Source organism: Microtus oregoni, unplaced genomic scaffold (genome assembly GCF_018167655.1).
Source record: "Microtus oregoni isolate MIOR12 unplaced genomic scaffold, Mior012 000025F_ref0000491, whole genome shotgun sequence".
NCBI classification, from domain to species: domain Eukaryota; kingdom Metazoa; phylum Chordata; class Mammalia; order Rodentia; family Cricetidae; genus Microtus; species Microtus oregoni.
In genome coordinates, this window is record NW_024543084.1 from 26,634,026 (window position 1) to 26,646,276 (window position 12,251).

General features: G+C 39.0%; 1 protein-coding gene across 1 annotated transcript; it reads left to right on the forward strand.

Annotated features, from left to right (window-relative positions):
- The first annotated feature begins 796 nt into the window (after positions 1 to 796).
- Positions 797 to 1,489, forward strand: LOC121462545 (zinc finger protein 14-like). Its single transcript, XM_041674189.1, has 2 exons — positions 797 to 1,019; positions 1,215 to 1,489. The coding sequence occupies exons 1-2, from the start codon at positions 797 to 799 to the stop codon at positions 1,487 to 1,489; spliced, it is 498 nt and encodes a 165-aa protein (XP_041530123.1).
- The last annotated feature ends 10,762 nt before the right edge of the window (positions 1,490 to 12,251 follow it).

Here is a 12,251-nt window from a genome sequence, read left to right on the forward strand (position 1 = left end):
AAAAAAAGACTGCAAAATCTTGCCAAGACAGAGTAAGATGGTTTTGAAATTTTTCCTGCTTCTGAAAATGGTCTGTCATTTACTCTAGATCTTAGCCAATATTGATTATTCCTATGTTGTAAATGAGATTTTGGGTGATTGACCAAGTAACCAGTTATCTCTGTCATCTACTAAATATTTTGTAAGCTGCTTGATTGCACTTCCTGCCTACTCAAGTAATATTATCTCTCTTCTAAGGCCTTCAATGGGGTTGAAAACTAGATAGTCATAGTTACTTTCCTCTTATGACTTAGCCAATCCATTTCTAATACAAACTTAGACTCCTTATGATAGAATAACTATTAAAACATTTAGCATATATTTCTTGCTTAATATTGTTTATGCTGGTTGTAATTCTAATTTTTATATTTGATGTCTGTTCTTATTTTATATAGTTTTTTATTGGGCTTGGAACTGTATTATTTAGACAAAAGGAGAGGTGATTTGTAACCTCCTTCAACCAATGGCCTTTGAGAGGCTGGACCAGGTTGGGCATAACCTTGGGTACCAAAAGGCATACAGGTTCACAGTCTTATTCTCTTTCTTCCTGATAGCCACACCTGGATATTGGATTCTGTTCCTGTTCCTTCTTGTGATCCCTCAGTTCCCCTTTAATGAAGAACACATCATTATACTCTTTTCAGAGCTAGTGTTGGATTATTTAATTCACGTTCCCCTTATTCTTGTGTGTTCCTCTTCACCCTTTGATTACATAACATAATTCATACTAGAGAAAGACTGTATGAATTCAATCAATATGGCAAAGCCTTTAGATATCACAGTTATCTTAGATTATATGAAATTCATACTGGAGAAAAGCCCCATGAATGTAAACAGTGTGGCATATTTAGGTGTCACAACTCATAGAGGAGAGAACTTCTATGAGTGTAAACAGAGTGGTAAGGCCTTTGAACAAATCACTTCCCTTCAGTTACATGAAAAAATTCATACTGGAGAAAAGCTTTATGAATGTAAGTGTGGTAAAGCCTTCACATATCATTCTTCTTTTCTACTACAGAAAATAATGCATATAGGGGAAAACACTATGCATATAGACAATGTAATAAAGCTTTCATACAGCACTTTCATCTGAAAAACATAAAAGCATTCATTCTGAAGAAAAATTGTATGTCTGTAAATGTGGTAAAAACTTTAGGTGTCATACTTCACTTCAGTCAGTTACAACAAAAAACACATTGAAGAAAAAACAGTTTATAAATGTGAACAGTGCAGTAAAACCTTTCTGTGGCATAGTAAAGTTACAAATCATGAAAGGATTCATACTGGAAAAAAACCCTATCAATGTAAACAATGTGGGAGAGCCTTTAGATATAGAAGTCACCTTCAAAGATGTGAAAGAACTCAAGCTAAAGAGAAGCCCTATGAATGTAAACAGTGTGGGAAAGCTTTTATCGAAAAACACTTCAGTTACACAAAAAATTTACACTGAATTTTAATACCTTATGAATGCAAACAATGTGTTAAAGACTTTAGATGTTACATAGTCTTCTACTGGGGGGGGACAACTCATACTGATGCAAACCCTTAGGAAGTCAATAATATTCTAAAACTTTTACACATTATAATAATCTCCAAGAATATGAAAGAACTCATACAAGATACACACACACACACACACACACATAGTTTTTTTATTGAAAAAAATTTCTGCCTCCTCCCAGCCTCCCATTTCCCTCCCCCACCTCCCGCCCCTCTCCCCCTCCTACCACTCCTCTCCCCCTCCCTCTCCAGTCCTAAGAGCAGTCGGGGTTCCCTGCCCTGTGGTAAGTCCAAGGTCCTTCCAGGTCTAGGAAGGTGAACATCCAAACTGGCTAGGCTCCCACAAAGCCAGAACATGAAGTAGGAAAAAAACTCCATGCCATTGTCCTTGGCTTCTCATCAGCCCTCATTGTCTGCCATGTTAAGAGAGTCCGGTTCTATCCCATGCTTTTTCAGTCATAGTCCAGCTGGCCTTGGTGAGCTCCCAATAGATTAGCCCCACTGTCTCAGTGGGTGGGTGCACCTCTCGTGGTCCTGACTTCCTTGGTCATGTTCTCCCTCCTTCTGCTCCTCACTGGGACTTTGGAAGCTTAGTCCGATGCTCCAGTGTGGGTCTCTGTCTCTATCTCCATCCATTGCTAGATGAAGGTTCTATGGTGATATGCAAGATAATCATCAGTATGGCTATAGGATAGGGTCATTTCAGGTTCCCTATCCTCAGCTGCCCAAAGAACTAACTGGGGACATTGCCCTGGGCACCTGGGAGCCACATTAGGTTCAAGTCGCCTACCAACCCTAAGGTGGTTCTCTTATTTAAGTTATGTGATTCCCTGCTCCGCTATCCAACCTTGTTTTATCCCCAATCATCCCATTTCCCCAAGGTCCCACCATCATCCCCTTCTCACTTTTCTCTCCTCTTCTCCCCTTACCCCCATCCCATCCCACCCCCAAGATCCCATTTTTTTTGCCCAGCAATCTTGTCTATTTCCATAGCAGGGATAAAAACTATGTTTTCTTTGGGTTCACCTTCTTATTTAGCTTCTTTAGGATCACAAATTAAAGATGCAGTGACCTTTATTTATGGCTAGAAACCAATTATGAGTGAGTACATCCCATGTTCATCTTTTTGGGTCTGGGTTACCTCACTCAGTTAAGTGTTTTCTCTTTCCATCCATTTGCATGCAAAATTCAAGATGTCATTGTTTTTTATGGCAGAGTAGTACTGTAATATGTATATATTCCACACTTTCTTCATCCATTCTTCCATTGAAGGACATCTAGGTTGTTTCCAGGTTCTGTATATTACAAATAATGCTGCTATGAACATAGTTGGACAAATGCTTTTGTCATATGATAGGGCATCTCTTGGGTATATTCCCAAGAGTGGTATTGCTGGGTCCAGGGGCAGGTTGATCCCCAATTTCCTGAGAAACCAAAACACTGCTTTCCAAAGTGGTTGCACAAGTTTGCATTCCTACCAGCAATGGATGAGTGTATCCCTTCCTCCACAACGTCTCCAGCAAAGGCTATCATTGGTGTTTTTGATTTTAGCCATTATGGCAGGTGTAAGATGATATCTCAAAGTTGTTTTGATTTGCATTTCCCTGATTGCTAAGGAGGTTGACCATGACCTTAAGTATATTTTGGCCATTTGAACTTCTTCTTTTGAAAATTCGCTGTTCAGTTCAGTGCCCCCATTTTTTATTGGGTTAATTAGCATTTTACAGTCTAGTTTCTTGAGTTCTTTATATATTTTGGAGATCAGACCTTTGTCTGTTGCGGGGTTGGTGAAGATCTTCTCCCAGTCAGTAGGTTGCCTTTTTGTATTAGTGACAGTGTCCTTTGCTTTACAGAAGCTTCTCAGTTCTAGTAGGTCCCATTTATTTAATGTTGCCCTTAATGTCTGTGCTGCTGGGGTTATACATAAGAAGCGATCTCCTGTGCCCATCTGTTGTAGGGTACTTCCCAATTTCTCTTCTATTAGGTTCAGTGTGTTCAGATTGATATTGAGGTCTTTAATCCATTTGGACTTGAGTTTTGTGCATGGTGATAGACATGGGTCAATTTTCATTCTTCTACAGGTTGACATCCAGTTGTGCCAGCACCATTTGTTGAAGATGCTTTCTTTCTTCCATTGTATACTTTTAGCTCCTTTATCAAAAATGAAGTGTTCATAGGTTTGTGGGCTAAAAACTGGGTCTTCTATATGATTCCATTGGTCAACTTCTCTGTTTTTATGCCAGTACCACACTGTTTTCATCACTGTAGCTCTGTAATAGAGTTTGAAGTCAGGGATTGTAATGCCCCCAGAAGTTTCTTTATTGTATAGGATTGTTTTGGCTATCCTGGGTTTTTTGTTTTTCCATATAAAGTTGATTATTGTCCTCTCAAGATCTGTGAAGAATTTTGATGGGACCTTGATGGGGATTGCATTGAATCTATAAATTGCCTTTGGTAGAATTGCCATTTTTACTATGTTGATCCTCCCAATCCAAGAGCAAGGGAGATCCTTCCATTTTCTGGTATCCTCTTCAATTTCTTTCTTCAGTGCCTTAAAGTTCTTGTCAAATAGATCTTTCACTTCCTTGGAAAGAGTTACCGCAAGATATTTTATGCTATTTGTGGCTATCATGAAAGGTGATGATTCTCTGATTTCCCTGTCTGCTTCCATATCCTTTGTGTATAAGAGGGCGACTGATTTTTTGGAGTTGATCTTGTATCCTGCCACATTACTAAAGGTGTTTACCAGCTGTAGGAGTTCTTTGGTGGAGTTTTTGTGGTCGCTTATGTACCCTATCATATCCTCTGCAAATAACCAAAGTTTAACTTCTTCCTTTCCAATTCGAATCCCCTTGATCCCCTTATGATGTCTTATTGCTATTGCTAAAACTTCAAGCACTATATCGAAGAGGTATGGAGAGAAGGAGAGAATGGACAGCCTTGTCGTGTTCCTGATTTTAGTGGGATGGCTTTGAGTTTCTCTCCGTTTAATTTAATGTTAGCTGTCGGCTTGCTATAAATAGCTTTAATTATATTTAGGTATGGCCCTTGTATCCCTAATCTCTCGAAGACTTTTATCATCAAGTAATGTTGAATTTTGTCAAATGCTTTTTCAGCATCGAATGAAATGATCATATGGTTTTTTTCTTTCAGTTTATTTATATGATGGATTACATTGATAGATTTTCGTATGTTGAACCAGCCCTGCATCTCTGGGATGAAGCCTACTTGATCATAATAGATAATTTTTCTAATGTGTTCTTGGATTCGGTTTGCCAGTATTTTGTTGAGGATTTTTGTGTCGATGTTCATGAGTGAGATTGGCCTGTAATTCTCTTTCTTGGTTGAGTCTTTTTGTGGTTTTGGTATCAGAGTGACTATAGCTTCATAAAAGGAATTTCGCAATGACTCTTCTGTTTCTATATTGTGAAATACATTAAGGAGTATAGGTATTAGGTCTTCTTGGAAGTTCTGGTAGAATTCCACATTGAAACCATGTGGTCCTAGGCTTTTTTTGTTAGGGAGGTTTTTGATAACTACTTCTAATTCTTCGCGACTAACAGGTCTATTTAGATTGTTCACCTGGTCCTGGTTTAACTTTGGTATATGGTATTTATCTAAAAAAGTGTCCAGTTCTTTTACATTTTCCAGTTTTGTGGCATACAGGATTTTGTAGTAAGATCTAATGATTCTCTGAATTTCCTCTGTGTCTGTGGTTATGTCCCCCTTTTCATTTCTGATCTTATTAATTTGCAAATTCTCTCTCTGCCGTTTGATTAGTTTGGATAGGGGTTTATCATTCTTGTTGATTTTCTCCAGGAACCAGCTTTTTGTTTCATTGATTCTTTGTATTGTTTTCTGTGTTTCTATTTTGTTGATTTCAGCCCTCAGTTGGATTATTTCCAGTCTTCTACTCGTCCTAGGTGAGTCTGCTTCTTTTTTTTCTAGAGCTTTCAGGTGGACTGTTAAGTCTCCAATGTGTGCTGTCTCTATTTTCATTAAGTGGGCACTTAGTGCTATGAACTTTCCTCTTAGGACTGCTTTCATAGTGTCTCCTAAGTTTGAGTATGTTGTTTCTTTATTTTCATTGAATTCCAGGAAGACTTTAACTTCTTTCTTTATTTCTTCCTTAATCCAGGTATGGTTCAGTAGTTGACTGTTCAGTTTCCATGAATCTGTGGGCTTTCTGGTGGTAGCATTGTAGAATTCTAACTTTAATCCACGGTGATCTGATAAGACACAGGTGGTTACTAAATTTTTTTTGTAACTGTGAATGTTTGCTTTGTTCCCGATTATGTGGTCAATTTTCGAGAAGGTTCCTTGAGCTGCAGAGAAGAAGGTATATTCTTCCCTATTTGGGTGGAATGTTCTATAGATGTCTGTTAAGTCCATTTGCTTCATTACCTCCATTAATTCTCTAATTTCTCTGTTAGGTTTCTGTCTGATTGACCTGTCCATTGGCGAGAGAGGAGTGTTGAAGTCTCCTACTATTAGTGTGTGCGGTTTGTTGGCTGCCTTGAGTTTTAGCAATGTTTCTTTTATGTCGTGGGTGCTTTTATATTAGGGGCATAGATGTTCAAGATTGAGACTTCATCCTGATGAACTGTTCCTGTTGGATAAAATGCCCCTTTCCATCTCTTCTGATTGATTTAAGTTTGAAGTCTACTTTGTTAGAGATTTGTATGGCCATACCTGCTTGTTTCTTAGGTCCATTTGCTTGATAAGCCTTTTCCCATCCCTTTACTCTGAGTAGGTGCCTGTCTTTGTGGTTGAGGTGTGTTTCTTGTAAACAGCAGAATGTTGGATCCTGTTTTCTTATCCAATCTCTCAGCCTGTGCCTTTTTATTGGTGTGTTGAATCCATTGACATTAAGTGATATTAATGACCAGTGGTTGCTAACTCTGGTCACCTTTTTAGTCATAGAGTTTGTGTGTTTCCCTTCTTTGAGTTGTGTTGGTGAAGGGTCTCTAGATGTCTGAGTTATTGTGGTCATTGTTGGACTCCTTGGTTAGTGATTTTCCTTCTATTCCTTTCTGTAAGGCTGGATTTGTGGCTACGTATTGTTTAAATTTGTTTTTATCCTGGAAAATTTTATTTTCTCCATTTATAGTGAACGAAAGCTTGGCTGGGTATAGTAGTCTGGGCTTGCATCCATGGTCTCTCAGTTTCTCCAGTACATCTATCCAGGACCTTCTGGCTTTCATGGTTTCCATGGAGAAGTCAGGTGTAAGTCTGATAGGTTTACTTTTATAAGTAACTTGGCCTTTTTTCTTTTGCAGCTCTTAATATTCTTTCCTTATTCTGTATGCTTTGTGATTTGATTATTATATGGCAAAGGGATTTTTTTTGATCCAGCCTATTCGGTGTTCTGTATGCTTCTTGAACCTTCATAGGTATATCTTCCTTTATGTTGGGAAAGTTTTCTTCTATCATTTTATTAAATATATTGTCTGTACCGTTGAGCTGCACTTCTTCTCCTTCTCCTATTATTCTTAGGTTTGGTCTTTTTATTGTGTCCCAGATTTCCTGAATGTTTTGTGATGAGAGTTTGTTGGACTTTCTGTTTTCTTTGATCAGTGTGTTTATTTTCTCTATGGTATCTTCAGAATCTGAGATTCTTTTTTCTATTTCTTGTATTCTGCTGGTTATGCTTGTTTCTGTAGTCTCTGTTTGTTTACTTAAATTTTCCATGTCCAGCCGGCCCTCTGTTTGTGTTTTCTTCTTTGCCTCCATTTCAGTTTTCAAGTCTTGAACTGTTTCCATTATCTGTTTGATTGTTTTTCCTTGGTTTTCTAGGGTATCATTCACTGATTTATTCAATTCAATCTTTCTGTTATATTTCTCATCCGTTTCTATAAGGGCGTTTTTTACATGCTGTTTAAGGGCATCAATCACTTTCATAAAGTCAATTTTTTCTACTTCTTCTTGATTTAGGTGTTCCTGTCCTCCTGTTGTGAGGTCGCTGGTTTCTGGTGGTTTCATGTTGCTTTTCAGATTGTTGGGTAAATTCTTGCATTGGCGCCTGCCCATCTCTTCCTCCAAATGCTCCCCTATGGATATTCTTTTACAGGATCAAGTCTCCTTGCCTACTGATGTACCTTCCCAGTGTTGGCTCTCCACAGTTATGGCTCTCCTGGTGCAGAGATCAGATCTCCGTGCCCAATGATGGCTCTCCCCAATGCTGGCTCTCCTGGTGCCAAGATCAGGTCTCCGTGCTGGTTGGGTAGCTTGTAAACAAAGCGCCTACCTTGCTTTTTGTAGGCAGTCTTTTGAAACAAATGAACTCCCGTCCGCCTGGTTGCTCTGAGGATTCAGACCCAGCACCCAGACCTATAGTTTTTAACGACTCTAGACACACATATGTCTTCAATAAGAAAACTTTGCTATATTGTCTCATTGCCTCATGTATTTGTACAGGTAAATTATTCACCATTACACTCTGGTCTGATTGTAGACATCTCTATACTGTAGTCTGTGTTTTCAATTTTGGAGGAGCTTCTGAAAAAGGTTTTGGCAAACCCTTTTTACTGGAATGTATTTTAGGTTTTTTTTCCTACTATGGTTTCTTCTTTTGCCTCTTGTTTTATCTGCTATGTCTAAAATTGGATGATGTAAATATGTTCCATTGTATTACATAACTACATATTTTTAATTTTATCTTACTTATGTGTATTTTCCTATGTCAGCAGAGACAAGAAGAGGTCAACAGATTCCCTGAAGCTGGAGTCACAGGGAGTTGTAAACTGCCGGATATGGTGCTGGAAATTGAATTGATATCCTCTGGAAGAGCAACTACTTCTCCTAACTGCTGAGCCAGCTCCACAGCCCCATGATTGATCACATTTTAAGCAATGCTGGCTGTGTTATAAAGGCAGTTGTGTGTGTGTGTGTGTGTGTGTGTGTGCTCAGAAATTCAGCAGTGTAGCCCATGCTACCCTGCATCACAGTGTTTTAGCTCAGTTTGAATTTGAGCTTGTGATCCTCATGTCTTAGGCTCCTTAGTACTTGAGTTCTGAAAGTGCCTCCACTTTAATTTTTAGTAAAGTAAATTTTTAAATGATTAATAGAAGAAGTTATGAGGAAAATATATTGATAACCTGTATAAATTTTAAAACATTTTTATATGGTTTATAGAAATACAATGAAGTAGAGAATTCAACTAGCTATTACAGAGCTGCTAAGATTTTGTGTGTTAGAGACACTTGAGATTATTTGAGGTTTCATGTGACCCCTGTGTCATAATTCATTTGGACATTTTATATGGAAGTAATATTCTCTAGTGGATTTGATTTGAGCTGTCCTAAAATAAATATCTAACTAAAATAGATTTCTTTTTGAAACTATTGTGTGTTGAGGCTGGAGAGATGGCTCATTGGTTAAGAGCACTGCCTGCTCTTCTAAAGGTCCTGAGTTCAATTCCCCGCAACCATACTGTGGCTCACCCACCTATAATGAAATCTGGTGCCCTCTTCTGGCTGCATGCAGGCATGCAGGCAGAATACTGTATACACAACACATAAGTCTTTTTAAAAAACTATTGTGTATATTGTTGTTACTATTAGTCAGTGAATATTGTATAATGTGTTCCTGTAGAGCATAGAAGACAATTTTGTGAAGTTCTTTCAACATTTTTGTGGGTTCCAGTTATCAAACACAGCTTGTTAGTGCAACAACCACCTTTCTCTCTAACCCATCTCACTGGCTTGATGCTCAACTTATTAGACCTGGATGGAGGTGGGGGGTTCCTTGGACTTCCCACAGGACAGGGAACCCTGATTGCTTTTCGGGCTGAGGGGGGGGACTTAATTAGGGGAGGGGGAGGGAAATGGGAGGTGGTGGCTGGGAAGAGACAGAAATCTTTAATAAATAAATAAATTTAAAAAATAAAATAAAAATTAAAAAAAAGAAAATAAGACTTCTGGAAGCCTTCCATCAGTAAAAGACTGTTTCTTTAGAGTCTCAAACATCATGATAATTTTGATAATGAATATTGTTGCAAATGGACACAATAGTGCATCTTCTTGACTTCTTTTCTTTTTCTGACATGATCTCTTTTAGAACCCGGTATCTGTATTACATGCTATATGGTACTATGCCTGTAGCTCTCATGCCACTACAGGTTGGTATGCTAGTCAGGAAGTGGGCCGGAGACTTAAAAATATACAGACAAACACAGATCAACAGAGACACAGGTATGGGTCATCCTTGAAACAAGAATGCCAATGCCAATTTTATAGTGCTCAGGGAAAGCTTATATAGTGCTCTAGCCATGCCCTAGCTCTTGGGATCATTCACCTGCAGACCCACCAACCTGCCATCAGGGTCTCATGCTCAGAGCAGCTGCAGCCAGCTCAGAGAAAAACAAGTTGTTTTTCTCAGAACAACTGCAAGCATAGGACAAACAATCTTCTCAAAGGGAATTTAGGGTCCTGGGGTCCAGAGCCCCCAATAGCTCCCAACAGTCTCTCTGCACAGCCCTTGCTGTTCTGGAACTCTCTATGTAGACCAACCTGACAGTGAACTCACAAAGATCCATCTGCCTCTGCTCCCTGAATGCTGGGTGTAAAGGCATGTGCCACCATGCTCAGATATCTTCCTTTAATTCTTACATGTCACATACTGCCCTCTGTTCTTTTTGTATTTTTCAGGTGAGAGTTGAACCCAAATACTAGTTCAGCTACAGAGTGACACTCTGAAAAGCACAGGGATAAGCTATGGGTAAAGACTGATGCTTCCAAGCCTGACTTCATTCCCTGAGGCCCACAGAGTGGAAGAAATCAACCAACTGACACTGATTATTTGACCACCATATATGTCCCTCCTACCACAAAGTAATAAATTATTTTAAAAAGAAATACATAAGGGACAGAGAGATGTCTTTTTAGATATTTGCTTGCCACTGAGCTTAATATTCTATATTTAATCCCCAGGGCCCATAAGGCATGAGAAGAACACAGACAACAGACTCCTTCAAGCTGTCTTCTGATTTCATGATATGTCTGCCATTGAACACATGCACACATGCACACATTGGCTATGTTTACCATTGAACACATGCACACATTGGCTATGTTTATCATTGAACACACGGCACACACGCACACGTTGGCTATGTTTATCATTGAACACATGCACACATGCACACATTGGCTATGTTTATCATTGAACACATAGCACACATGCACACATTGGATGTTTGCCACTGAATGCACGGCAAATATGCACACATTGAAAGGAGCAGACACCCCGAGACCAAGTTCTCATCACAAAGAGAATTATGTGCCCCACAGGAACAGGGTAGTGAATAAGAGATAGATGGGAGATAGAAGATGGGGAGAAGGACAAAGGAATGCTTCTGGATAGAAAGGCGAGGTGGCCCATAAGCAACAAGCAGTTTCTAAAGGTAAAAGGGGAAACAAACCCTGTGTGAGGATGAGATGTTTAATTTTGATGGAAAAGATAAGTATGGGTAGTCAAATGTAGGGCATTTTGATTGCTAGACTTCAATTCTTTGATAGCTGAAACTTGGTAGTCAGCCTCAGGAGGAGAAGTGGCCCAATAAAAGAATAGATCTGGGTGACTAGCTTTAAGAGTGAGATCTAATTGTTTTTTAGCAGGGAAGAGGAATTAGGGGGAATGGAAAGGCCTACACATTTATATTTGTCATGCTTGGGCCTAAAGAGTCCTTCACAAATAATTGTAAAAATTTTTTAAAGAAAACCCAAGCAGAGGTTGGAGAGATGACTCAGAAGTTAAAGGCACTTTCTGGTTTTGCAGAGGGCCTGTACCTGATTCAAAACTACTTATTGTTTTGTAATTTTGTTTTATCAACTTTTTTGTTTATTTTACATACTGACCACAGTTTCCCCTCCCTTTCTCCTCCCATTCCCTCCCCAGTGCTCCCATCTACCCCCTCACCATCCACTACTTTTCCAATTAGAAAGGGACAGGCCTCCCATGGGCTTGACAAAGCATGGCACATCAAGCTGAGGTAGGACCAAGCTCCTCCCCTGCATAAAGACTGGGTGAGTCGCAGCAGCTAGCAGGGAGCTTGTTTGCTAGACAGCCATTTACCCTGCCCTCAACATGTCATTCCCTGCAAGCTCCCTGAAGACCAATTCTTGGTGGACATAAGAGTTGAAGGAAGAGATGTGAAGGCAAAATGCAAGAGCTCCTCCAACATCCTAAAAAGCAACAGGGTATCACCAGAACCCAGCAGACACACAACAAGAAGACTTGATCATCATAACCCAGAAGATATAGAAGAAAACAACATTAAATGTTACTTAATAAAAATGATGGCGACCTTTAAAGAGGAAGTGAAAAACTCCCTTAAATAAATGGAAAAGACAAAGAAATTAATAACTTCCTCAAAGAAACCCAAGAAAACCAAGAAAAAGCAATCAAACAAGTGAAGGAAACAGTTAAAGATTTGAAGATTAAAATAGAGGTAATAAAGAAAACACAAACTAAGAGAACTCTGGAAATGGAAAATCTGGGTAAATGAAAAGGAACTACAGAGACAAGTATAACCAACAGAATACAAGAGATACAAGAAAGAATCTCAGGTGCGGAAGATTCTATTGATGAAATAGAATCATTGGTCAAAAAAAACACTAAATCCAGCAAATTATTAACACAAAACATTCAGGAGATGTGGGACACCATGAGAAGACCAAACCTGAGAATTATAGGGGTAGAAGAAGAAGAAT

Bases quoted from the DNA above. Each gene is read 5' to 3' on its own strand.
- LOC121462545 (XM_041674189.1), top strand. From the start codon at position 797: ATGGCAAAGCCTTTAGATATCACAGTTATCTTAGATTATATGAAATTC. The intron at 1,020-1,214 runs GTAAAGCCTTCA...ACTTCACTTCAG, and splicing joins GCTTTATGAATGTAAGTGTG to TCAGTTACAACAAAAAACAC.